Source organism: Eurypyga helias, unplaced genomic scaffold (assembly GCF_000690775.1).
Source record: "Eurypyga helias isolate BGI_N326 unplaced genomic scaffold, ASM69077v1 scaffold15560, whole genome shotgun sequence".
Lineage (NCBI taxonomy): Eukaryota > Metazoa > Chordata > Aves > Eurypygiformes > Eurypygidae > Eurypyga > Eurypyga helias.
This window is the reverse complement of record NW_010226369.1, coordinates 12,494-40,440: the sequence shown is the minus strand read 5'-3', so window position 1 is coordinate 40,440 and position 27,947 is coordinate 12,494. Positions and strand designations below refer to the sequence as shown.

General features: G+C 39.6%; 1 protein-coding gene across 1 annotated transcript in view; it reads right to left on the bottom strand.

Annotated features, from left to right (window-relative positions):
* Positions 1-27,947, bottom strand: part of TTC26 (tetratricopeptide repeat domain 26) — a gene marked incomplete at its 5' end in the record, with an annotated part of 44,505 nt that overhangs the window by 4,309 nt on the left and 12,249 nt on the right. The window contains 12 exons of the mRNA XM_010152919.1: positions 870-976; positions 3,187-3,256; positions 5,370-5,453; positions 10,533-10,621; positions 15,677-15,740; positions 16,148-16,201; positions 17,966-18,021; positions 21,432-21,534; positions 23,328-23,402; positions 23,813-23,984; positions 25,254-25,399; positions 26,999-27,048. Coding sequence (XP_010151221.1) covers positions 870-976; positions 3,187-3,256; positions 5,370-5,453; positions 10,533-10,621; positions 15,677-15,740; positions 16,148-16,201; positions 17,966-18,021; positions 21,432-21,534; positions 23,328-23,402; positions 23,813-23,984; positions 25,254-25,399; positions 26,999-27,048 — 1,070 coding nt within the window. The remainder of the gene's footprint in view (positions 1-869; positions 977-3,186; positions 3,257-5,369; positions 5,454-10,532; positions 10,622-15,676; positions 15,741-16,147; positions 16,202-17,965; positions 18,022-21,431; positions 21,535-23,327; positions 23,403-23,812; positions 23,985-25,253; positions 25,400-26,998; positions 27,049-27,947) is intronic.

Here is a 27,947-nt window from a genome sequence, read left to right as displayed (position 1 = left end):
TTAGGCAGAATTGTCATCAGCTAACCAAGATCTCTTCACTATTAACATAGCTTTGTATAAAGTAGAATTTGGGGGTGTGCCAACAGTATATTATCATGGAACATCAGAACTAGTAAACACACTCTAGAAGGTTAGTAAAAGTAAGATAGCATATATTTTAACTTGTTCTAAAATGCCGAGATCATCCCTACTAAAGTGGACATTGTCTTGTCCAGCATGATTTTGTAAAGGCGTTAGACAGCTTAGTCTACCTTCATCTCTTTGACAGTCCCCTCTGGAAAAGGTTTAAAAGGCCACCTACGACGTGTTAGCATGGATCCTGCCATAGGCAGGTAAGCTCGCCATTTTGCCCAAGTATTTTGTTGCTAGTGACTACACACGCATCGTGTCTCTTTGCCCCACTTGGGCAGACAGAATAGTGCTTGTGGGAGTTCTCTTTCCAATTCCTTATGATTAACAAACAAGTATCTCCCGTTGCCATGACAAGCCTTAAGGAAAAATGACACCGTCCCAGAAAAAAATGCAGCATGAGGCTCCTTGCTGAATCCAGGGTAGGTTTTTTTTCTTACACGTTTCTTGTCATTTCTATCAACAAGGAATCCCAAGTAGCAGCAGAAACAGTTATCGTTATGGATAGCTCAAGCATGCAGTAATTTACCAACGTTTTCATCAGTGGGCTGTCTACCGAGAAAGTCCGTAGGTTAAAATACTGACTAATCCTTGCCAACTCATCTGCGTTATTAGACATCCCACTGTTACGAAAGAAAGTTCACTAGTGATGGCAATGATGGGAAGCATAAAAAAAAAAGTCTGTTGGCATAACCACTGAATTAACATGCTTTACACCAAGTTCTAAAGAGGAGACTCACTTTGTAGCAATCATTTGCAATGAGCTGCAAAAGGTTAAAGGACTCCCCTGAGGTCTCCAGGTTCGTGTAGAGCTTCCAGGCCAACTGTGGTTTCTTATTCATAATATCTGCAATAACAACACAAAGCTGGGATTGTGAAAAGAATACAGCACGCACAATACTCAATAGCAGGTGGAATAAATGTTCCCAAATTTCTTTGCTAAATGTAAACGCATGCTTCACCCTCTCAGCATGAGGTTGGGAAGGGAAACTTGTCCTTCTGCCTTACTAGCGATAACAGCAATTCAGAGAATACCAGCGTCAAGAGGAATCATTATGGTGTTTACGTCTCAATTTATATTTCACAGATACAGCAATAAGCACAACTCTCCTGATTTCAGTTGTGATTAAGGAACAGAATGGAAAACATTAGAGAAGTTATTTTATGCAGGACACTGAACTGTGGCAATCCGTTTAGATGGGGAGATTTAGGATTATGTGTTCTTACATACAGAAAAATTTTAATTGGCACGGATCTGAGGTCTTTAATACTTGGTGCCCACCTCAATCTAAACATTCAATTCCCATGATGCATTGCAAATCAATGCGGGGAGGGGGCAGGAAGCCCCTCCAAGCATAACAGAAGTTGTCATTATGCACCTACTAGAAAAAAATGTTTCCAAATGCCTGAGATTTTGTTCTGGTTTTAAATTTGCCTATGTGACTAGAATTTTTCATTGGCCTTGAACTTTAAACATCAATGCTATACACAACAGGAAATAAAAGAACCTGAATCTTCCACCTCAGCTAGTGGAAATTCCACAAGGGTGTTTGAACACAAAGAACTCTAAAATTTGATTTTCTGGAGATGATAACCCATTCTATTGAACCTGAGGTTGAAACTGGTAATTCCAGACTCATTCAAGTACTGGGAGAAAAGAAAATGAAATTGAGTATTCCTTTCTTTTTCAGGTCTTACCAGCTACTCACAGAGTAGCTGGCTGTTCACACATGGACCACTCTTGTGCTCTTCCAAAAGAGGGACTGTTTAGCTTATTATATCCGTGCCCACGGTGCTAATACATATGTTGCAGGTAGAATGGGTGGCACTCATCAATAAACATGTAACACCAAATCACAGGATTTATAGACACTGAGAAATCAAATCAGAAATTTCCTTCATCAGCTCGAGACCATACACAGTAGCAAACAGCCAGGTCTTAATTTCCAAATACCGACCCATCTATCTAGAGCAATGGGGTACTATGTGACTTCGATGGGGTTCTTTTACCTTCTTTTCAAGAAGAATTTGGTAAAACAGTACAATAACATTAAACAAAAAGTACTGTCTAGCATCCAAAAAGATGCATCTCTGGTACCTTTTGCCCTTGGGAAATATTTCAGCATTGATTTGTTTATGACTCAATATCTAATCATACTCTGACATGAACGTATTATAATGCTTTGTAATTTCTACAGCAGCTTTTATCCAGAAGGATCTAACAGTGACTTACATACTTGAGACAAAAAGATAACTATACTCATCACTGAGCAGCTTTTTCTGCAAAGAATTTTAGCAGCTGTTCGGGAATGAAAAAAATCACAGAATGACAGAACGGTCAGGGTTGGAAGGGACCTCTGGAGATCATCTAGTCCAATCTGAAATCAAAACTGTAAGTCAGACACAGGAGAACAGAGCAGCTCTGCTGAAACTTCAGGAAGAATTCAGCATGGCAGAAGGACACTCAAGAATAAACAGTAACTCCTACGAAAGAGCTCAACATTTTTTGTATTGATAACATGGTGTCGATTCTACTTCTTGTGTGGTACGTAGCACCTTTAAAGAGTATCCCCAGCTGTATGCCAGAGAGCTACTACAGTGCAGAACCAAAGGCTGTCTACTGAACAACCATGACACCCGGACGTCAGACATGGGCTACTCTTGGGAGTCAGACAGACCCTTTTGCCTCACCCTGTAGGGATGTTTCGGTTTTAGATTTTACTCTGAACGTTTCAGAGTTGTAACTCAGTCTTTTCAGACAGAAAACCTTCACTCAAGCAATTGAGTAGACAACTGAGAAGAAAAAGGTTCACTGGTTAGGACAAGGCTGCACTGATGGAACTACAACAGTACTGCACTAAAGCAGCAATTGCTTACTAAAGCCAGATGTATGAAAGGTGCACTGACCACCCACACTCTAACTAGTGCAATCAGCTTTTCACTTTCACAGTCCTGAATCCACCTACGACCTTAAATTCAATTAAGAAAGTGGATTGCCAAGACTGATGCAATAGAGGAGGATCTGTATTCTGTAGTGTTGAGGGTAAAGTGACTCACAGCAGCGAGCCAGCCAGCTGAGGTAAACAAAATCATTCTTTATCTTCTCACTCTGGATCAAAAGGAACACCTGCAGGAAGAAGGAAAATAGAAGATTATACATGCATGTGCTTTCAAACAAACAGAAGGCAGATCTGCCTCGTTTCATCACGCAGCTAAGGCTTAAGCCACACGAACAACTGCTTCATGAGAAGAGTTAGGGTACGCAAGTGTCGTGCAGGGGCATCTCTGCGTGGGGTGGGTGGAGGATTCACACCGTGCCCTGCTTGCCGAGGGATGCCTGCAGCTGCAAAGTGCCAGCTGCTCAGGGGGTGAGGCCTGCTCTGAGCCCAGGGCCAGTGGGCGGCCATGCAACACACGCAGCACAAAGGAATGCTGGGAAAAGCTGTTTGGATTGTGTTTGTTTAGAAAGCAATAACACTAGCATCTTCTTGAAACACCAGAAGTTTCACATATGTATGAGCCTTTCCTCCCCACACATGTCAGAGATCACGCCAGGCCAGCAATAAGCTGTTTCTAACCACTTTGGTTTCAGTAAGGTTCTGAGGCAAAACGCTCGTCTTTTGAAACTTACTCTACAAATACAGCTTTATTACATTCTACAGCTAAAGGGGTGCATAGGGGAAGTTCTAAGTTTTAAAATGTTCTCAGGCTTTAGTCACAGAGGAATAAAATTGCTATTTATGCCTCCGCAGGTGTATTTGTAACTATGCTAGGATGCTACTGGCAAAACTCAAAACACCTTTATAGGAGCAGATGTGCATACTGGAACAGCATGTTCCACAAATTACTGTCATTTTTACTGGTTAAATCTTGCTGACCCCTTGATTTTGGGGGTGAGGAAGAAATAAAAATTAAAAAAATAAAAAAGCAGCATTAACAGGGTAAAGTAGCAATTTATCTGAAGTTTTATTTCACTACGTCTAGGGAGGAAAGCTTTTTAGTAAGTTAGTAAGTGCTATATGTGGAGATATTTTACAAGTTTATAAGACACCGGGGAAGGGTGATCTTTGTATGAAAGTGTCATCACAGGCAAAGATCAGCCATTCGTCTGACAGACTAATCAATTTAATTACATAATCCTGTTATTTAAATGCATCAGCTACATAACACAAGTTTTTATATAATCATTTGTAAGAACCTAAGAGGAAAAATGTGGATTAACAGCAGTTTACACCTTTGTGGTTGTTTGTTGCCTGACTGCAGCTAAAGCTTACTTACAGCATTACCATTTTTACCAGCATAGCCTGCTAGCATAGTTTTAAGATACCTACATTTTCATTAAGCTAACTAAATTAAGACGGGTGAATTGAAATATCCATTTTGCCTGACAGTCTTAGATATTTTTCTTAGAGAGACGCAATTTCAGGTCACAGAAATTAAGGGGGTGGATGCTGAAGGCAGGGGGAAGGGGACAAAACCAAACCAAACCAAACCCCAAAACCAGGGGGTTTCTTTTGTCAAGAAACCTGAAGAGTTTACAAGTTCGACAGGGAAAACAAAACAAAGCAAACACCAAACAAACCTTCCCCCTCCCCCCCGGCTTGTCTTCTTTCTGGTCTTGTGGAAAATGCTGCTTCCATCTTCATAATAGCTATTTGCTTTTGCTTAGTTGTAATTAAGTTTCTACTGTACATAGACACAAAAAATGCTGTGTGTAGAAGTTAATCTCTTCCAGCTGCATCTGGATGCTGCTGAATAAGATAGCGAGCACTTCCTCTTTTCCTCCCACATCCCCCAGGGGAAGAATCTATTTATTTATTTATTTATTTTTAAACACAAATTTCTAGGGACACCTAGGAGCTCTTAACTATTCAGTGTCTTTTACTCAGCGTGTGCCCTAGTCAGTCTGAACAATAAGACTGCCTGGGATCCCAGACAAAGCGTAGGAAATGTGATTAAGAGGGCATTCTTTGATCAATTAGAGATAGCTGCAAGCACTCTTGTGATGCACCACAAGCAGCATGACTCCTCATATACCTCACATTACAAGATTAGCAAGATAATAAGATAATATAAAAGTGTTCACAGAGAGTTTCAGTTCCTCTAAGAAGGGGAAGATGATGTTTCACAAACTGCTTATTTTCAAGGAACATGAAGATTGGGAGGAAGAAAAGGACAGAAAGAGGGGAGTATGTGGGAAATGTTTCCATTGTTGATTTTTAAAGAAAGTAAATACGTACCTCTTCAGCCTCACCAAAATTGCCCATGGCAGCTTTGGCTTGGGCGTAGTTGAAGTTAAAAGTGTCATCGTTGTAGAAGTAACTCTGGAAAATAAGCCACACAAACCTCAAATAAATAAAACAAACAAAAAAAAAGCTCCTCCCATGGTATAGTAACATTAAAAATATACACCACCACCCCTCACCCTCCCCAAATCTGAGTCAGACTACATCAAGATAACAGGAAGAAACAAGAAAACCCACATTATGAACATACGGCATTTATAAACAGTGGGTAGAAAATTATGGACTGGCTTTCCATCCTACATTTGTGACTACAAACACAGCTGGAACATTCCACAGCATTAACCATGAGAGATCTGGAGAATGCTCCCAGCTCAAAATTGCGGTGGCAGCTTTTATGGGCGTAATTTTCACTTTGGGCATGTGAAGACATGCTGTGCTGCCATGGTCTCTTTCACCTCCCAAGCATTCATTTCACTACTGGGTTGGTAAATAGGCAGTTGACTCCCTAATGGCTTAAGGAGATGAGCAGTTTGTTTTTCCAAGACTTCTACAGGTTCAACATGAGATCCTGTGGATCTGGTTATGCGACAGATATGGTAGTCTGGAACACTGGATCACAGGATGGAGGTGGAGCTACAGTACCAGGCTGTGTGTAATAGGACTTCCTTAAGCTCCTGCCTTGTTTACTGGCACCCTACTCTCTATCTGAGGTGCAACATTAAGTTTTCCTCTCTCGTAATATTAGACTGGACATACCTAGTTAATGACAGATCAGGCTGAAGCTACTTGTGTGTTTTCTGAAAAGTTGCATGGGCCAAAGCAGGAAATACAACTGTAGGTACAGATTAGCCTGGTGTTTGGGTTTGGCCCAAATAGCTTAGATTTGGTCCCAGTTAGAAGTCCAGACTGAAGTATAACGCAGATGACCAGAAGTCAGCTGAGCGTGTTCTATGTTCAGCACTGTCCCACCCCGCTGCACAGTAGAGAGCAGGTAGAGGTAAGGCAGAACACAATACCACAGCTACAAGTATGAATAGGACTGAGGATCCCGGCTGGGCAGAGGTGCAGTGCTTCTGAAAGAACATGGCAAAAAGTGGGTGGTTTACCCACTATAGTTACTGCAAGAAAAGTTTTCCTGTGTGCATAACAGCAAGGTGTGTGGAAATGTTTTTCCTTATGTAACACCTATAAAAGAAACAGAACTTGTGTAGGAAACCAAGTGTCCGTCTTGTTCCCTCATTAAAGAGTGAGGAGAAGAAGGTAAAAAGCACAACCAGGACTGTACAAAAGGTATGGGAAGCAAGGGACAAAACCCTTTCCCAGTGCTCTCTATCTTCTTTCATTATGTGGGGACACTTGAGGAACTTTTTCCCCTTCCCTGTCAGAGGTAGTCAAAGTGGTGCTGACCCAGTCCACCCACGTACATCAAGCCAGTGCCTGGAGAGGCGCGGTGGGGGTTGCCACCATTTGCCAGATGCGTAGGCTTCACACAAATAGTCTGTGTTAGGCTCCAAAAGAGCCAGCAAATATAGTAAGCTATATGAAAGCATGAGGATGAACCAATTGGATGAGTCTCAAGTTCAGTCTGTGAAAACAGTTCAGTACCCTTAGGGTGAACTAACTGGTTTCACCGTATGAGAATTACAACACTTGACTCTGTTTTTCCTCAATGATAGTTTCGTGTGAATCAGCACAAGTCCCAGGTTAAGCAAAGCTGGTGAGCAAGATGCTAGTTCTACTGCATGGATAGTTCCTGCTGTTCAAAAAGCCTCCATTTTGAAATAAAACAGAAAACAAACTTGGTCAGCAACAAGACTCAAAAATGTGTCCTTCTATCCGTCAGGATATTATTAGTGCTATTGTGTATTAGTGCTAGAGACTAGACTTGCTGCAAAACCAAAACAAGTGCAACAGATTCACAGCAGATAAATGTTTAGGGTTTGTTGGTTTTGTTTGTTTTGGGGTTTTTTTAACCACATTATATGTACTGAACATCAATCTTTTGCGGGTCTTTTTAGTGGTCTTCAATCTCTTCATAACACTAACCGTGCTCTGAGTGATGCCCATTTCAATGAGATGCTCTGATACCCAGTTGAACAATGAAGCATTTGTTGTGGCCAGAATTAGCTCCTCACTGTTATAATGTCACCCTCGGGGCAGCTGGCAATACATTTGTAAAAAGGTGTCCTTTGAGCCATTCTCAAGCCTAAAGCAGTTTTAATCCATAATGGATGAAGGTGGTGTTTCCTGAGAGAATATCATGCAAACAATCTTCACAGAGGGCAAAGAGCTGCAGTCTACTGAAGCTGATTCCTGTGAGTGAAACACAAAGGTGACTGTAAAGCCACCTAAACCTCACCTGTGAAATGGTACAGGAAGAATTATTTGCATCCCTGTGACCTGAAGACCAGGGGAATGACCTAAGGATATCTGAGCAGTGGCTAATCTCAGCTAGAGAATGATAAGTATCAACTACTTCAAAAGGGACCCTGCAAAGAAAGTTGTGGTAGGCAGAAAACTTTGTCCCTTGCTATTCATCAACTGCATTATATCTCAAAGTACCAGTATTATGATTCCCTTCAAGAATTTAACAAATACATATTTTATTTAAGCCTGATCATTTTGCAACTTGCTAGGTACAATCTATAAAACCTTCCAAACTTGCAACTCAAACCTATCTGGAACTATGACAATGAGTCCCATAAGCCTACTGTGTTTTGAGAGGGACAAAATGCATTTTCTTAGAAAAGACATGGTGAATTTGCTGAAATTCCAGCAAGCTGTATCTTATTTTCAGCCTCTCCTAGTAGAAATGGAGGTTTCAAATCTACCTTCTTTATTTTAATCCTCATTTTGTATGATTTTATTTTCTTAACTTCCCTCTATAGCAATTAGTATCCATCATCTAAATCTCTGAAGACAATATTTCAGTTTCTAATTATACTCTGAATCCCCTTTCTTCCTGTGGTTGAGGGGGGAGTGCCCAGTATTTCAAATACGAGTACACCACTGTGCAATGAAATGCAGCAATCTTTTTCTTTTTTAGTTCTCTTTACTCAGCATAATATGTTGTTTCATCCTTATAAATGCAGTCACATTACAACTGTGAAAATTGAGAGAGTATTTAAAAAAAAAATCATCTTTACTCAAGTATGGGTCAAATCAAAACAGATTTATTGTTACTGACAGCAAAGGCACGTATGTATAGGTGGAAAAGTCCAGCTTGCAAGCGGAGATCCACATATATATGTTGTAACGTGCAACAGTAGTTCTACATACTTTCAGCAGAACAGCTAAGTTTTTAAACCAAAACAAACCATCCAAACAAGCAGTCAAATAACCCTTCCCCTCCCCTGTGCATGCATAATAAAATGTTTTTCCCCCTAAACTGACAGGGTAAGGATGCTCCTTCTTCTAGCTGACAAATAAAGCAGGACTGAAGGCTCGCATACCTGTACTGTCATTATTTCTGCCTCCTGCCTGGCAGTTTTAAACATTAGATCCATTTCTCACCTATATTTCCCTCTGCATTGGCTCTTAATATCTTACAATATAACACTGAGTATTCTGTGCTCTTCCTTTACCTTTGGACTTTCTTTCTGACTCTTCCTACAACACTTTCCTTTATACCCTCACAGATGCAGAATTGCCTCAATCCCCTCCCTATAGTACTTCTGTTGCCTCAGGCCTCTGATCACCCTGTTGCCCACTTTCACCCTCTTAATTTCTGTTTCATGTCTTGTTTGCTCCTGGCTCTTTCCTTTACAAACCCTAACCATTGCCTTACTTTCCAATATTAATGACGACTCCATTTGCCTCCTCACATGCTCCCCTTCTCTCTCTCTCATTTCTAAGCTTTCCCACATACCTTGGAGGTGATGAGTAATCACATTGAACTTTCAGATTTTCAGGTTAGAATGAGGTTTTAAAGAACTTTTGAAGTAAACGGCAAGTGCTGCTTATCTCTAGAGGGTGACTCACTCCATTCTAAGCGTAAGAAATACTCAGGATGAATTCTCCTCTGGAAATTACCATCTCCCCCCAGCTGGCTATAGACTGAAACCAGATGATCAGTTATAACTGGAAGTCTGACTTTTAGATGGCCCTAGTTAGGCAAAACAAATCTCAGTTAGTTTCCAACTCTCCTTTTTTTCCAATTACATACTATGCTGGTTTTAATTAGGACAGAGTTAATTTTCTTCACAGTAGCTAGCGTGAGGCTATGTTTTGGATTTGTGCTGAGAAGAATGTTGGTAACACTAATGTTTCAGTTGTTGCCAAGCAATGTTTACATTAAGACAAAGCTTCGGTTTCTTATACTCCAGCTGTGTTCCCAGCTTCTGGGAGGGGACACAGCCAGGACAGCTGACCCAAACTGACCAAGGGGTATCGCATGCCATAAAACATCATGCATGGTATAGAAGTTGGGGGGGGGGTTGGCCAGGGGACATTGCTGCTCAAGGACAGGCTGGGCGTCATCCAGCAGCTGGTGAGTGGTTATATAATTAAAAAAAAAAAGTTTGTTGTTACTGTTTTCTTTGTTATTAAATATTATTATCATTATTACTAGTATTATTTTAACTACATATTATCATCAGTATTGGTATTACTAACATTATTATTATTATATTTTTTTTCAATTATTAAACTGTTCTTATCTAAACCCATGAATTTTCTTACCTTTTTCTTCCAATTCACTCCCCCATTCCACTGGGGGACAGTAAGGTGAGTGAGCTAGGAGTTGTGTTGTGCTTAGTTGCTGACTGGGCTCAAACCACAACATACACACTCTCCAGTATGGGGTGGTGGTGGTAGGATGTCTCTTCATTCCACTATAGTAGAGCCATTCCAGTGGCTAAAGCCGCTTGGAATTTCTTCAACAACCTCTTTCCAGACAAAGTTTAAAACCACTACACTTTCATCTTCACAAGTGTGGCAAGACCACCATGCTGCACAATGCTATCTAACCTGCTTCCTTACATTTTCATCCATTTGCTGTAGTGACCACTTATGTCCCACTGTTACTCCTCTGTTTTGTTGCTCCTGTTGCACTTCTGTGTATTTTTATGTTTACATGGTGTCTCACGTAGTAGTCTAATTCCTTAAGCAGTGATTCCACACATTAGAGTACTACCCATACTAAATAATGATACTAACCTTGACGGAGTTGAGGTAAATCAGGACGTTACCAAACTGTCTAAGAAGAAAGAAGCAGGAGGACATGCACTGTCTCCCTGGAATGGTATCTAAAATTCAAAAGAAAAATGCAGATTTGTGGAATTAGAAACAAACAAACAAAAACCCATCACATGGTAACGGAAATCACTGTCAAGACCGCTGACAACTATGAAGGCAGCTAACTTCTAAAAGTAGTGTAACTTGACTTTTCAAGGAAAAGGACCATACTAGAGGTTAGAAAAACTATTAGATCATCTTGTCAACTTCCTCTACAGCATGCAATAACTAGTACAAGACTCTACTCAACAGCAAATTCTACAGAGACAAATTGTTTAGGTAACAGTCCTTTTCCATTTATATCAATAAAGATTAACTTAGTCCATGTTACCCTAACAATACTTTGGCCTTGTAAACCAGGATGTTGCTGTCTAAGAACAAAACCCCCAGCTGAATGATAGCCTGCTTTGTTAAAGGTCCGTGAAGGACTGCTTAAGGTGGCCAAATCTAAGTGAAACTAGAGGAAAGGTAATTCCTGCAGGGGGAGATCATGACTGTTGACTCGAGGACCACCCACTCAAGAAACCCACCAACTCAAAAGGTTAAGGAAGTAAAGGCTCAAAAATCGTAGCAGGCACGCGTGGGCAAAGAATTTTAACCAATCATTTAATAGAATAACAATGAATATGTATTAGCAGTATTTTGTGTATAAATAACTGTGGGTTTGTACCGATGGTGTGCTGGTCTGTACCACGCACATTTGTGTGTTAAAGGAAAATACCTTCGTTCTGTGTACACTGGGCGACGCACACCACGTCAACGCCGCCGCTTTTGAAACAACATCGTGACACAATTTATGTAGCATAATTTTACCATGAATTATTCTTACTGTTAGGAAATTACACTTGATACAAAGCCTGAGTTTGTTATTCTAACCTCATTAGCCTTTTTTCCTTAAAATTACGCCTTTCAATTCAGTTATCCTGAACAAAGAAGTTATACGCGTTTTAATCTTAGTTCCAATAAAAGACTGAGCTTGTGACACTGAAGATAGTTATATAAAAAAAACCCACACAGGAAAAATACTCAGTGGTGAAATATGAAAATTAATTGTCTCGCACTTGGGATTACCACATTGCTCAGAAGTGGTAAAGCCATAAATAAGTTAGGCATATCAGTTCAAACGAGTGTCAGTAAACTCTGCTGCCATCTATGTCACTGTAAACCCTGCTGCCACCGTACTATGCTGTCATCTACCCTGAAATTGACAGCTGTGTTGCTGAAAAACTGTTTCAAAGCTTTTTTAGAGGTTCTGAAGCAAGCTTGCTAGGACTAATTTTTGTTAAGACCCGACCAGCAGAAATTGGTCAGAGATGGATGAACCCAAGTAGCAGCTGGCAAGTCGTAAGCCCAAGTGATGTTAAACCACTAACTACTACTTCCCTACATCAAGTGATCATTAGAGAGCGTGTTGCTCTGTGCAGTTTGGTGAGGTGACAGAAGGCAAGATCCTAAGGCTACCAACAGCCCTGAAGTAATCTGCTCCTGTTACCATCAATCCATCCGCACTAGAAAATTAAAGTACCTTTTCTGTATACAGAAATTTCATGTATCTGAAGACCAGTATTTTGACTCCATACCACAGCAAAAAAAAATACAACATTCCATTGGAAAACTGTACGTTCTCCTTTAAGTAAGGTAGGGTAGTAATTATTCCTGGAAAGCATTATATGACATCTCAAAATGTATTTCGGAGGCAGGCAGAATGTTCTCATTTTTTAACTTTTAGCACTAGGAGATACTTGGTGTGGATGTCCTCTCATTTCCATATAGAGAGGATCCATCCTTATCTATGTCTGAACCACATCACTCAGTTCTCCAACTTATGAAAATTATTTGGTTATTTATGAAGTGTTCACTTGGGAACAAAACCTGGCCTGTACAGTGATCGGCCCTTCTTTAGGTGCAGGCATACTTATGACACAGATATGCCTTGACAGGACAATAACAGAAACAATCTTCCTCAGCGTTCCACCGCTCTTTTTTTTGTTGCTGTAATGAGAATGCAGGTACCTCAGGAGTGCTCCTTTTCTCTCGCACTCAATTTCTGAAGTCCATAAACCCACAGCAATTTATTTTAGACAAAATAAAAAAATGCAAATAAACATGCAAAGAAAACTTAAAACCGAGAATACATTTTCAGTAAAAAAAATGTAGCAAAACATTAGAACCACACTTCCCATATAAGACTGCAAAGTTCCTAAGTTTCAGTATTTTTTTTTTTATGCCCACCTCTTGGCAGGAAATTTTGTTATCCCAGCAAATCATCTTCCATATACTTTTAGTGAAAGATTTTGTGAAAGAAACAAACACATAAAACATCTGTAAATCTCATACAACTTCGGAATGAATACTACTAGTGACAGTAAAACTAAAGTGTTTTACAGTTCTAATTCATCCCATGTGATTCTTGCAGAAGAGGAAAAAAGTTCTCGTTTTGAAAAATACTGCAAAGAAAAGACCAAGTCCAGAAGAACAGTTTCATTCCTCCCACCCAACACCAGACATGCCTGACTTGGTCCTAAAGGAGGAGCACTGAAAAGGAAAGAGGTGCTTTTAGCCACTATGCTTGCAGTGCTTTTAAGGTAGTTTGCAAGACTTATGTTAAACACCAGAAACACTGCATTTAATGGAAATATAAATGTTCATTTATTTTCACTAATGTTCCCCTTGCTCCATTTCCTCCCTAACTTATCTCAGAAGTCTGATCTGTTTAATTTTCCACCCAACTGAGACCCTGGGAGAAGAACATCACAATTAACTACAAAAATCTAATTACATCCTCCTTTGTAACACCAGTCCCATTTTATGTCATTGAGATTAACAATTTTTATTAAGATTAAAAAAACCCGTAAACGAAGCTGCTGGTTTTGGTGTTGTTTATTGCTGCTAGAGGTTGAATATTGACTCCTACACTGTAAGTGCTTTGGGGGTTTTGTTTTGGGTGTCCCTTCTCCTCTTAAATAATTTCCAAGATGAGATGAAATGCGTACATGTATTGGAAAGGACTTTCACATTAACTTTCCTTGAACCTCCAAGTCAGTGATCTAATTATAAATGGGAAAGGGCTTAATTGAGGACTGCAAATGGCTTTACAAATAGATGAGACTGTATTCTTCCTAAACTGCTTTTTTCTTGATGCAGTCATGAGACTTCTACAGTTAACAACAGCAAGGCAGAAAGATAGGACCTGGTTTTGAAAAAATATTCCACATTTTCATTTTAATCCATTAATTTTTGATAATCCACATTAAAATCAGGAGCCTTTCAGGCCCAGTTGTGAGCAAAGACACAGCATAGTATTTCCTCACTCCAGTGTGAACAACCTACTTTTCTATTACAAATCTGCAAAGCAGCTAAAGTAACTTGATAAAGATCTTAAACAGACAATCTAGTGGTACTGGCTCCTTGCAAGGACTGGCACAGTGGGAAGTGCTGAAGCGTGATTTACATGCTTGAAGACCACAGCTGGCTACTTAGCAAAAGCCCAAGTATACAAACAGCAAGAATTCTGTTTTCTAGTCTAAATCCAGCAAAACGAAGGCAACAGATCAAAAATGACCACAAATATACAACATAAGTTTCCTAACAGCATAAAAATGATCGAATTGGATCCCAAGTCTATCGGATTCAGAAGCTTGCTGAGTAAGAATACACAGCTATAGTAAGAATATATTCTGATTTCACATATAATACATGCTCTGGTATGTAATGCCACTTACTTTGAAGTTTCTTTCAGCTTTCAACAATCTGCACCAAGGACTTCCTAATCATCACTGAAAAATTTGTGTTTAAAGAGCCAGTGGACATTTCTTCTACGAATTTCTTTATACTTTCTGGTTCTTGCAAGATTCTATACCCAACAAATTGTATTTACGTGAAAAAGTAATTTGTGTTGTTTAATTGCCTTGTGTGATGATTTATTTTGTTGTTCCTTGTTTTTTGTCTGGTATGGTAACTAATTCTTCTTTATTCCTCTTCTCCTTGTCATTTATGATGAGTTCAAGAAGCTACCCGCTTTCCCTGACCATCCTTGCTGTCTTTATTGTACCCTTTCTTGTTCTACCGTATTTTTGTTGACATGTAAGAACCAGAACTGCAGCCAGTATTCAAGAAAGGGAACTGCATATCTATACAATGGCACAGTAATTATTTGTTTTGTTCTTTCTTTCCTCATCAATTCTTAAGATTATCTTCAACTTTCCTGATAGCTCCTCCCCTCCCCATGTACTACTTTGCATTTATCAAAGATAAATTTAATTTACATATTATTATTATGCAGCCTTGTATGTTCTTCCACAGCTTTCATCATTGTGGAAGCTTTCATTTTTCCCCACTATGGGTAATTTTGTATCACTGGCACACCTAGTCCTGCCATTATTTGTCTCCTATAGCTCATTAGTTATGAATGCGAGCCCTTTCTTTAAAGATACAAAAGGTTCTTTCAAGTGTTCAAATCAGATGCATTTCATCCTTTTCACTGCTACTTCACAGAAAATTTTCTGTTAGAAATGAGAAAGGTTATTATGTACCATCCCTTCTTGAAATAACTGTGGAATTTTTTTGAGGTTTTTGCTAGCACATGGATTTTGAATTTGATTATACTCAGATCATTGTAACAGAAGTGCATTTTCATCATAAAATTTTAAGTCAGGTTCTATATAATCCTGTATTGTGTAGAGCCACCTGCTCAGGCTGTCCAGAGAGGTGGTTGAGTTTCCATCCCTGGAGGTATTTAGAAGACTGTAGACATGGTGCCTACGGGAATGGTTTAGGGGTGGGCTTGGCAAGCTACCACAGTTGTCTTATCAGTGAAGACTAGCATTTGCTGTATAGCCTGTTTCCAGCCAAATCCATATAATAAGGTTTGAAATTAACTGAGCTGTCTAATTTAAACTTGCTAATATGTTTTAAACAATAAATGAGAGACTCTCTGTTACTGATACTATAGCAATAGAATGCCTAGCAATAGCCATGCTAACAGCCAGCAGTTAGACAAAGATAGGATGGTATATATTTGGATGTTGTAAGGATTACATAGTGGAGAAAGAACATTTCCAACATACCACATTCGCTGGCTGATTCCCCCACCAACTGGAAAAACTGCTGAGCAATTTTCAGATGATCTCTCTGCGAGAGGGAAAAAAAAAAAAAGTTGAGTTCCAGAGCTAATGCTACAATTCAGTGAAAATGTGCTCTGAGGAACAGATGAGGAGCAACTAACAGACAAACCAGGGCTGAAGTAAAAACAGAAGAGATAAATGTGCCACTGTACATGCCTAGATACATAAGAACACTCTAGAAAGCAAACTGGTTTTTTGGAAGCAGGTCAGAGAAGCCAAATTCAGTTTGATTTATTGTCAACAGAGATTTGAATTTCACACATTGTGGACTGAGTTCTGATGGGAAGAAGATTAGGATCCCGCAATCTAAATGAGAAATTACTGCCTCCTTCACTTTCACTCCCTTCCAGTCCCTACAGATCTGTTCACATCCTGCTGTTGGAGAAGCTGGAGAACGTCACGGGCTTCACTCACCGAGCCCATTTCTTGTCCAAGTGCTGCATTTACCACTCCTTTCAGGATGTATTCCTGAAAAAAAAAAAAAAAGAAAATAGTAAAAAGGATCAGAGAAGACAATCAGAAAATTTCATGAGACTTGTAAAAGCCTACTTGTACATTAATTTCTTCTTAAATCCAACTCTATCACAACTCAGTTTAATAAGTAGCTGGTTGCTATGATAGTGCTTCAGCACAGTAGCACAAAGTTCCCCCCTCCCCAGATCCATTCTACTTGTCATCTAGTCACTTCTGCTAAATATCACAGAATCACAGAAGGGTTAGGGTTGGAAGGGACCTTAAAGACCATCCAGTTCCAACCCCCCTGCCATGGGCAGGGACCCCTTCCACTAGACCAGGTTGCTCAAAGCCTCATCCAGCCTGGCCTTGAACACTTCCAGGGATGGGGCATCCACAGCTTCTCTGGGCAACCTGTTCCAGGTTGGGATGCAAAGTCATAGCGTGTTTTCCGATAACTCTTATGTTCAAAGACGATGCATCGTAAGGAACACCATAAGGTACTAGCAGCCCCCTTCTCCATCATATGGCCAATAATCAAGCGCGATATTGTTATATTAACGCACACACCCCACTGCAAGTATGCGCACCGGTTAACCATAACCACTACCATCCTTGCTCCAAAATGCATAGTGTTTCTCATCAGGGCAAAAACGTCAAGAGGTTTGCGCTCTGTGGTCACGTTACTCTACTGAAATTAGGAATAAGACCAGAGTACCATGTAATCTCTACCATGAGATATAACTATGACAGCCCTGTCACTGATGTAAACACAGAAAAAGAGAGGGACGTACACAGACCAACAGTGGAGTGGAAGGAAACAATCTGAGAGTACTAGCCAGTAGCTGTTTGAGAACAACCAAAGGAGTAGTTTTGCAAGCCGCAGCGGGGAGTTCCTTCCAAGTGGGAGTGAGAAAATGGATAAAACTACAAAGACACCGATTTCAAAATTTGATCAAGAATGCTATTATGTTATTTATATTAGGTACACAGATGGCGGACAAGGAGGTGAAAGGACCAATAGCTGCAGCAAACAGTCTTGCTGTACTAAAAAAGGCAAGAAGTGAAAAGCAACAGCAGAAGACACTCCACAGCACAGAATCACCAGATCTGTGTTCTTGAGGTTTTCCTTTTCCCTCCCTCCATCTAATCCTCACACAGACTCATGAAAGGTCCCTTTCATGCCCAGCTATGTGACCTTTGGAAAATAAACTGCAAAGAGGAATAAATCAGAGACTAAAGATGTTGGAACAGTCACAAAAGAAAATTACAGTAGCAGCCAAGGGACACCGCAGTTTTCACTCACTGCAGCCAAAGTGAGATGGAATTAGAAAAGACCTATTATTTAAACTGTTTAATCTAATCTAGCTCATTTTTATTGAAATGGCTTCAGGACAAACTGCATGAGCATCTGAGCTAGTAGATCTGGGGGATGGTAACCATCGCCAGGGCAAAAGTGATAAATAGCTGTAACTGGAAGAGAGCTTTTATCTATGCACTAATGGTCAGCTCACTAGAACCAAGTCTGCACACAACAGAGCTGTATTCTTATTGACCCCAGGTGGTATGGCAATAAACATGCTAAGTACTCATACATGCTCATATGTAATACTTTACACACTTATATTAAGTCTGTTGCTGCTAAAAAGATGGAAAACACAAGAGTTTTACAAGTGGGAATGGGGCGAGCTGTTCTCAGGATACTTGTTTTGTATGTGGCAGATTCATACCAACTTATAACCTCCATCTTTACGTACCATGACATCAGTTTCCAATTACCTGTGGAGCTGTAGGTTCCAGGTCCTTAATCAGGTTATAAGCCTCCTGCACATCATCTGAAATACCAGACATTGGAGTGCATGACAACCCATAGCACACTGTATTAGAACAAATCACTCATCCTCTACAACATTCCCCAACAGGCACAGACTAAGAAATAAAGCATTTAGACAGGAGGAGAAAGGTAACTATAAATCATTGTGAATTTATATCACAATGGTGATGGTTTTCTAGAACTCAAATATCAAACATGGAGTGAGTAATAGCTGCTTTATTACTACAAGTTTCCTAGTAGAGATGACTTGGCTCCCTTGTTCATAATCCAGTGGCTGCCTTCGCAACAGTACAAGGTCAAGATAGTAAATCCATCATCTTCCTGTCTTTTCTCTTCTCGTATTTATTTACCCCTCAAGGAGGATAGGGTAACATGATTCTGAAGGGAAACTTCATCTTTTCCTTATCAATATTTCAAAATCTGTCCAGCAACTCTTACCTGATCCTAATTCTAACACACCGAAAGCATTACCAGGATAAAAGTTGAAAAGTTTGAATTCAATAAACAACTTCGTTCCCACACAAGAAATAAATAAGCTGAAAAGATCCTAAACTTTACCTAAATAAAAAAAGCTGTTGGCACTATGGTCTGCAAAGTAACCCAACCTAGTGAAGATGCCATTTCTACTGGCAAAATTTTGCTATACTATACCAGCTGCCCATAAGAAAAAGCCTTACCCAACAACACTATTTTTGCTAGTACCTATCATCCATACACGGTGGGGACAGTCCTCCAGGGTGACTTAAAGCAATATACATGGGAGCTGTCAGGCTCCCAACCAACCCCTCTGCCTTCCTACCCATTCCCTTGAGCAGTCATGTAGTAAGCCAGCACGAGGTACTAGACTAGCCAAAATGTCATCACCTTCTTTTTTTTTTTAATAGAAATAGGGGTTCTGTTATTTTAAGCTAGCTCAGCTCACCACCACCACAAAAGACAGCTGCCCTTATTTTCATCAGAGTAGACCATCAACATGAAACTATGCCCTTCAGGCTCCAACAGAAGCCTCTAGCAAATCTCACTGCAGCACATCATGACTGGATACCTGACCCCAAGCCCTGCTAAATCACTGCCTCAGAGAGTTGAAAACCCAAATGGGATGCATGTTTGTGCTTCAGTCACTCCAGTTCAGAGCGAGTCTTAACACAAGCCTACAGAAATCTTGTAAGTTTTGGAGAGACAGCTGTAGTCATTAGCAGTAATGATTTCTCACATGCTTAACTGATGCTGCTACACTAGAAAGACTTTAAAATGGAAATTTAGCCTAACCAGGAAAGAGATTTTAATCCTAATTCCCCTTGGCCTCCTTTGTCAGTATGCAAGTGACTTGTATACCAGTGAAGCATAGGACCTCACTAATGAAAGTTACTTCAAGCAAGTAAATAGAGCAGCAAATGAGTAAACAAGACTAATTTTTAAGCGATACAGAAGACGTACTTTGCTTCTGTGAAAGAAGTTAATTTGAAACATTTTTTATTATTAACAATATTACTGGGCAAGCTAATTGATAACAACCCCAATATTACCTATAGTGATATTGGCAACAATAATACTGGACAGAAAGGTGGCTGGGAACAGCAGGCAGAGATTCACCAATGCCAAAGTGGACTGACTAACCAAATGTATGACTGGTTGCATGGATAAGGGGATACGAGTGGATGCTGTATACCTTGACTTGAACAAGGTCTTTGCCGTGGTCTCTTATACCTTTGTCATAACCTTACTTGACAGATAGGACTGGCTAAGTAAGATAAGGGGATGGAAAACTGTCTGGATTACCAAAGGATGGTGATTAGTGGTACAAAATCCAGCTGGTGGCTCATTACTAATCGAATCACCCAGGGATTGATACTGTTGAACATTTTCTAGTAACGACCCAGATGACAGGATAGAGAGTACTCTCAGCAAGTTTGCAGATGATAAAAGCTGGGGCAGAAAGCTCCCAGTTAATAAGAAGAAGCTCAACAGGCTGAAAAAAATGTCCCGAAAGAAATCTCATGTTCAGTGGAGGCAAAATGCAAGTCCTGCAGCTGGCTTGGTTTCATAGAATCACAAAATGGTTTGGGTTGGATGGGACCTTACAGACCATCTAGTTCCAGCCCCCCTGCCATGGGCAGGGACATCTTCCACCAGACCAGGTTGCTCAAAGCCTCATCCAGCCTGGCCTTGAACACTTCCAGGGATGGGGCATCCACAGCTTCTCTGGGCAACCTGTTTCAGTGCCTCACCACCTTCTCCAGGAAGAATTTCTTCCTTACGGCTAATCCAAATCTCCCTGCTTTCAATGTAAACCCATTATCCCTTGTCCTGTCACTACAGGCCCTTGTAAAAAGTCCCCCCAGCTTTCTTGTGGACAGCATTCTGTAGAAGCAGTCCTGGATACAACTGAGCACCAAAGAAAACTTATTCTAGCTACAAAGATTAAATCTCACCAACCTTGTTGATTACAAGTCAAAAATGTTTACTCAGAATAGGTATCTGAAACTCCCAGTCAATCACACTATAAGAAAGCTTTTTCAATGCATTTTGCATCGCAATAAAAGTAGCCAATCAGTGAATCTGAGACAAAGAATATAAAGTTGGTGTGAGTTACATTCTGCTGGCAGAAGTATCTCCTCTTTTTCTTTTCCTGGTAATTTTTAAACCTTTTTGGGAAAAAAAAAAGCCACAGGCATGGACTTTATTTAAAAAGTAAGACAAAACATATTTTGCTTTCAGATGCTCTGGTCATCCAAATGTATTTTGTCAGCTCTTTAAAGCTGTCAAAATACAAGGCTTATAAGAAAGCAGTGGATGGAAAAGCAATCATCACATCACCTTAGGTTAGATGACTGCAGTTAGCACCTACTCATCATTCAGCCAGTCAACCCACTGTTGAATAAAGGAAAACAATGGGAAAGTAGGAATGGCTGTAAAATTAAACTCAGAAAATTCAAAGGAATCAGCCAGCAAGGAGGAGAAAGACGTAGAAAATCCTTTCCAACTGATTCTGGCTACCCACCTGCATTATTTAAGAGCAGTAAAGTACATTTGGAATGAAATGTCTTGTTCACAGACACTACGGCCCATATTCTGTTTGTGCTGTATTTACAGAAATTTTTGCCCTTGCCTTCATAGGACATATGGCTATCATATTCAGGCAGAGGAGAGATCTTCTCACTATAAACATTTAAACACCACCATCCCCAAAGCCATCCCTGAAGCCCAAGAAGTTCCAATACTCAAGTAGATTTATTTGATGGCACACAAGTAAAGCCCTTCCCTGCAAGCCATGGGAGCTCTTACTTCACTATTTTCCAGAGGAAGAGAAAATGAAATGAAATAAAATCATTTGATCGAATAGTCAGTTGAGATCAGATAAACGAATGTCATCCCTGAAGCTACGAAAGAGCCAGAGGAAGATGTATTTACCTTGCCGGAGATAGTAAATCACAAGATTCAGTCTTGCCTCAGGAATAACATCAACCAGAGGAGGCAGGACCTGCAAAGCTCCTTCTCCTCCTCGGAACACCACCTGCAGAGAAAAAGCAGCATATTGATAACTGTGTATCAAGATCTTGCCAATGATCTCTTAATTCAAGGAAATTAATCCTAAATTCCTATATTAACAGTAGGAAAAGGTCAGTGGTACTGGGCATTGGCATAATCCCTGCTTTAATATAACTTACAACATGTGACAATCTTTATTCTCAAATATATAAAGTTTTTAATCTATCAGTAAACATTAACTTATTTCAGCTCTTAGCAGTTCAAAGCAGTGCTAGACTATATATCAAAGATTTTAAAGATTAATATGGGCTGAGACAAGAGTGAGTGGAACACATACGGAATTACAATTTGGTTATGTTTTCATATGAAAAAATAGGCTAAAAACTCTACATTTATTTAGAATGCCACAAGATCCTAAAATGATCATGAGCAGTCGATTCTTTATACTTCAGTTTCACATGACAGTTCCCCAAACAAAATCTAACATACTTATTCAGTAAAGCACTGGAAAAAAACCCCAACATTAAAAGTAATGTTAACATACAAAGGTCTAGTTTTAAAGCAGTTTTAACACTTATGGAAAAAAGTGTTAGCTTGCTGTGACTGCTCTTGAAATAGACAAAGCAAGCAACCACCCATCATTAAACAAGAGTAATCTACTGTTAGCATACTGTTAGCAAAGTAATAACATCACTGCAGGGACAATTAACAGGTGATTAATAACTCATACTGCAGAACACACAAGTATTTTGGCTTTTATCAGCACCTTTTTCCCTATAAATTCCTTGTAATTTTTATTACATATCATAATTAGTACTTACAGATTATTGGAATTGGGCTTGTTCAGCCTGGAGAAGAGAAGGCTCCGGGGAGACCTTCCAGTACCTGAAGGGGCTACAAGGAAGCTGGGGGGGACTTTTTACAAGGGCCTGTAGTGACAGGACAAGGGGTAATGGGTTTAAATTGAAAGTGGGGAGGTTTAGATTGGATATCAGGAAGAAGTTCTTCCCAGAGAGGGTGGTGAGGCACTGGAACAGGTTGCCCAGAGAAGCTGTGGATGCTCCATCCCTGGGAGTGTTCAAGGCCAGGCTGGATGAGGCTTTGAGCAACCTGGTCTAGTAGAAGGTGTCCCTGCCCATGGCAGGGGGGTTGGAACTGGATGATCTTTAAGGTCCCTTCCAACCCAAACCATTCTGTGATTCTATTATTATTTTCATTACATATTATTATTAGTATTGTTAGCATTATTGGTATCACTATTCTATTCATTTATAATCAATCATTAAAATTTTTCTTATCTCAATCCATGAGATTCCTTGTCTTTTCCCTTGATTGTCTTCCTCCACTGGAGAAGGGAGTGGAGGTGAGTGAGTGGCTGTGAGGTACTCAGTTACTGGCTGAGATTAAACCACAACACCAAGTTATCTTAATTCCACACACACTGTTGTCGTACTAAATAAGAGTTTGGGGTCATGCATTCTGACTTGTTTCCACAGTGTCCTTATTGACTGGGCCCCACAAAATATCTTGCAAAGGTATTCTTACAGGACATAAGTTACTTTAATACACCTTTGGGGGTAAAAGGAACAGCATTATTATTTTTTGATACAGTCTCAAACTGACAGGGAAGAATTCCAGGGGGAAGAAGTATCCTTGATGGCACACTGATTATACGGTAGGATTTCTGGAATGGGACCTGTATGGCAGCAGAGATTCAATTGGGTCTGCAGTTCCCCAAAATATTCCATTTTAGGAATCATCAAGAAAAGCTCTACAAATGAGTGCAGTTCATATTAAATCCGGGAAATAATTACTGACCATATTGTGCCTAATGAGCTCCTTGCCAAACTCAAAGGATGATGAGGCACTGTCTGTCAAGTTCTTCAGCTCTGCCTGGAATTACACACATTCCACAATTTTAACACAAAACCAAAACCAGCCCACAAGCATAAATAGACCTTCACGAGCCCCAAAGCTGATAGAAAGACATCTCCAGCAGTGCTGGGTCACTGGAAGGTTTTCGCTTTCCCACTTCTCTGTGATGATTTTAGCAACTGGAAAACACACACAGACACAAGGTCAAAAGGGGACTGGGAAAACGGTAAGATCACTGCGCACGCATGCAGGCAGATGGCTTAATACCAGGGAAACTGAAATAGATGACATGCCTAAGAGGACACAATGACAAGATAATGGCCATTATCAATATTACTGATTAAGATAACAGATAACAAGGAAAAAAAAAACCTGTATGGAATTTTGAACTAAAAGAAAGGTGAACTGAAGGGCTGTCCAATAGATACCTCAGCAGCCTTCCCATTGCAAAGTCGGAAATGGTTACACGCCTTAAGGTTAAGAGCAATGGTGCTGTCGGGAACTTGCTGAAGATAAACAGCAAGCACTTCCTGTGATACATCATAGTAATCCAGTTTGTAATAGCACAGGGCCACGTACACATTCAGAGCCAGGTATTCCCTGCGGGAAAGAGGATTAAAGAGAACATTTAAATCCCACCAGATAGTTATGCTACAGAACATTAAAATCAATGCTGAAGATGTTGCGTCTTTTACAAGCACATCAAAACTGGGGTTTCTGAGAAATGCTTTGAGCTAGTGTTGGCTAAGACTGCACAAATCCAGATCCAGATTTGTGTTATGTTTTTTCAGTGGCAGCTACTGCAGCTTTAAAGAATTACTTACAAAACTTTCGGTTTGTAGATCTGGGAAACAGCGGCAATTTCACATTAAGGAAATGCACGTTACATGAGCACTGTATTTGGCCTGGCAGAATAGGATTTTCTCTGTAATACATGCAGAGACATTTAATATGCACGTAAAACTTGGAAAAGATTTTAATGGATCTTATTATCTTATACCAAGTACAATTAATTTCAAAAAATCCTTGTGATTTAAGCTATCAAGCCAGAAGAACTAGACACAGAAATAAGACAGGTATTTATGGAAACAGTAAGTCAAAGGATAATACTTATGAGGGTTACTCATTTAGCTTTGAGTGATTGCTTCTACAGGACTTGGAAGTCAAAATCTCTTCCTCAAGCATTACAGGACATACTTGTTTCAAGTATGATGGACTTCTCTGCAGCATTCAAGAGGAGATACTGCCAAAAGATAGCTATGTATTCTGGGACAGCAGTTTCTATTTAATTAAACAATACTTTCAGTCATTTAAGAATTCAATTCGTTCACTGTTAAATTCTGAACTAAGAACTTGCAGAATATGATAGGAAAAACCATCAGCAAGTGTCACAGCAGGATAAATAGAAATGGAAAGAATTCCAGAGTTAAAGGAATGCAAGGAACTCTACATAAAAACTAAGAACTGAACTGTTCTTAGGAAGGCTAAGAGGTAAAAGGGGAGTCAATAATCACAAGCAAGGGTCACCAGGCTGGTCATCAGAGGGGAAAAAAGAAAAAAGACAAAGCACGTACATAATCATATCTCATTTCAGAAGTAACAAACTAAAAAAAAAAGATCTCAGAATGAATTACAGGAAAATATCTCTAAAAGAAAGCAACAGAGAACAGACTTAATTTTAAACATGCATTTTTCAATCGTGCTTTGCAATGAACAAAATTCAGGGGACTGCAACTTGTGCGCACTTTGTGGTGGGAAATGGACGTAGTAATTGGGGAAAATTCCGACTTTCAGAAACCAAGCAACTCTATGGGATTCAAATACCGACAGCTCAGAGACTGCAGTAAGGTTGAGAGTAGAGATGCCCACCGATTATCAAGAAGAATGCGTTTGTAGATATCAATAGCTTCTTGGTAGTGGGATCGCATGTAATGGATCGATGCCAAGCTAAGCTGATCTTCTGTGATGTCTTGTAGATTCTGGTGCGAGCTCATCAGTTTCTTCTCATCACTGAACTAAAAAGAGTGTGACATGTTCTCAGGAAGGTTCAGCGAGAAACATGTTTTAATTAGCTGGATTAGTTTTGTCCTTGCTGGTAAAGAGCAGGTGATTCATACTAAACATTTGGAAAACCTCTGTTACTTTAATGTTTGGCGTTCTCCACTGGTCAAACTAACTTTAAAGAGGCAAACCAGTTGAAACTAGATAAATGTGAGAGTAAAATTAAGTACACAATTTGCTGTAAGGTGTGATTTAGGCATAATTACGTGTCACATGCCTTGATGGATGAGAGGGGAAGAGATGAATTAATTATTTCACAAACAGAATTTTGCAACCCAAGATTTCACTGTCATTATTCGAGCCAGCAGAAATTTTGCTGTTTGTAGATCCAAATCTTGTCATGGATAGCAGAGAAATGCCAACACGCAAGCACTAATTTTCACAAGACTACTTTACGGCACTAACAAATTCTCTTTCATCATCCTTTTCAAATTCCAGTTTCTTTAACTAAATGGTTTATTTTTAAAAGCATTGCTGTATAGCACGTATCACACACCCAAGGACAAAACTAAGGAACAGAGTTAAACATACCCATTATACTTGTATTACAATAGTAAAGTTAAGGCTATTCACCTAATCAGTCCACTCAAATCACTTATTCCAGTGCTTCTCTTTGCTGGTTCTGCTGATTCAGCAGTAATTATGAATTTCACTTACACCCAAAATCTATCTGCTCAGTTTTCTTCAAATCCTTTTCCCTCCTCTTTGGGCCAAAAAATGATACTCCAGTACACAGGCAAGGGAAGTTGCATTACAGAACTAAAGGCAACGGGCTTCATGATTTTGTAAACACCTTTATTTCTAAAGACTTACTAGATGCACTAGGAATTATCCAACTTCTCTATCACAGACATCTGCAGGTGTCAGTGCCACTAAAAATGTTTTAAGATTTCTCCCCTAAACTTAACAGAGATTTAAGTAAAGAGAATTTGACATCAAAGCTGACTTCAGGATTTATACTTGCTTTCAACTCAAGTCTCTTCAGCAGCACAATACTTGTTAAGTACACAGGATGGTACAAAAACAAATTTAAGGGAAGAGAGGTGTGTGTGGTAAGTGAAATAAGCATTTAATTGTTGTTGAAATTAAAGTAAATTTCATGCTATAAACAATATTGCTTCTTGGATATCGAATGACTTAGGAGGACCATTAATAGCATATAGACCATTTTGGTCAAGTTGCTAAGTCTAAGACAGCTGCAAGTTATGAAAACTCGGTACACTTTAAAGAAAAATACTAGCTTATATGTTTCTGATTCTATGCAAGTTCCAGGTTCCTTGTGATAAAAAAATACCTTCAGGTTCCTGCTGGATGACTTATGTGAAGCGCATTGGTAAGACTTTCCTCAGATACGTGCTGAGGGCATCTATTCTGAGATCATGTTTTTACATTCACTTTCTCCTCCACATTTTAATACAGTAGGGTGGTTATGGAAAATGTTTGTTTGCCTGCCACCACAGACATGTTAATTATTCTGCCAGGCTGGCAGCATAAATTACATATTACCAAACTGAAACGAAAACGAACAAAGCATGAGTGAAGAAAAGACATACCTTATGTGCCAGGTGAAAGAGTAAACGGTTCTGGAGACGACTCTTAGGTGCTGAAAGGAAAATTCAGTAAGTATTGCCATAAAGAACAACTCAGGGTGTCTATTTTTTTTTTTAATTTTTAACTCTCTTTCTCAACAGACATGCACGCATCCAAGTTCCATCATTAACTAGCCCAAGGACAGTTATTCACTGACAAAGCCTTTGCAGGTCATGTCTCAGGGCAGGTTCTACCAATTTTGGTATGGTTTAAAGGCCTTCCTGCCTAAGTTCCCTGACCATTTCTTTTGATATCCCTGTTGAAAATAATTTTTTATTGGCCTCTGTCTTCCAGAAGCCTTAAAACTTTTTATAAATTGCACTACCATTTCCCTGCAGGGCCTTCTGTGTGTCACAAAAAAAAAAAAATTAGAGAATTATCCAGCACAGTATCTTTTACAAAATAAAAAGCAGCAACAGATAAACTCAAAATCAAGGCTCCTTCTACACTGTGCCACATTTGAAGTGAGTTGTGATTCATAATTCCAGGAATCTTGTCAACTTCCAGTGTATTGCAGAACCCATTGCTGCTACCATTTTGTTATGCATGCACATGATATTATACTTTGTTCTAATATTTCTTCTTAGGAACAAAAGGCACATGAAAGAATCCTGCAGTCTGAGCAGATAAGATTCAAACTAAGATACGGTGAGAGATTTGAGAGAGACACCTTTCTAGAGCCACTAAGGTTCACAAAATTTCTTGCTCTAGCAGGATTAGGAATTCCATTTAACCCACTCCATATGACACAAATTGTTCACTGTAGAGCTTTCAGTCACTACAGAGAACCTTGTGCTTCACTGAGAGTGACAAAGGTCCTCATCCAACAGAGCTATTAATTTTTTTTGCAAGCAATCTTTCAAAAAGCCTTCCCTTGTTTCCTGTATTTTCTTTAGCCTACTCAGTTAATGA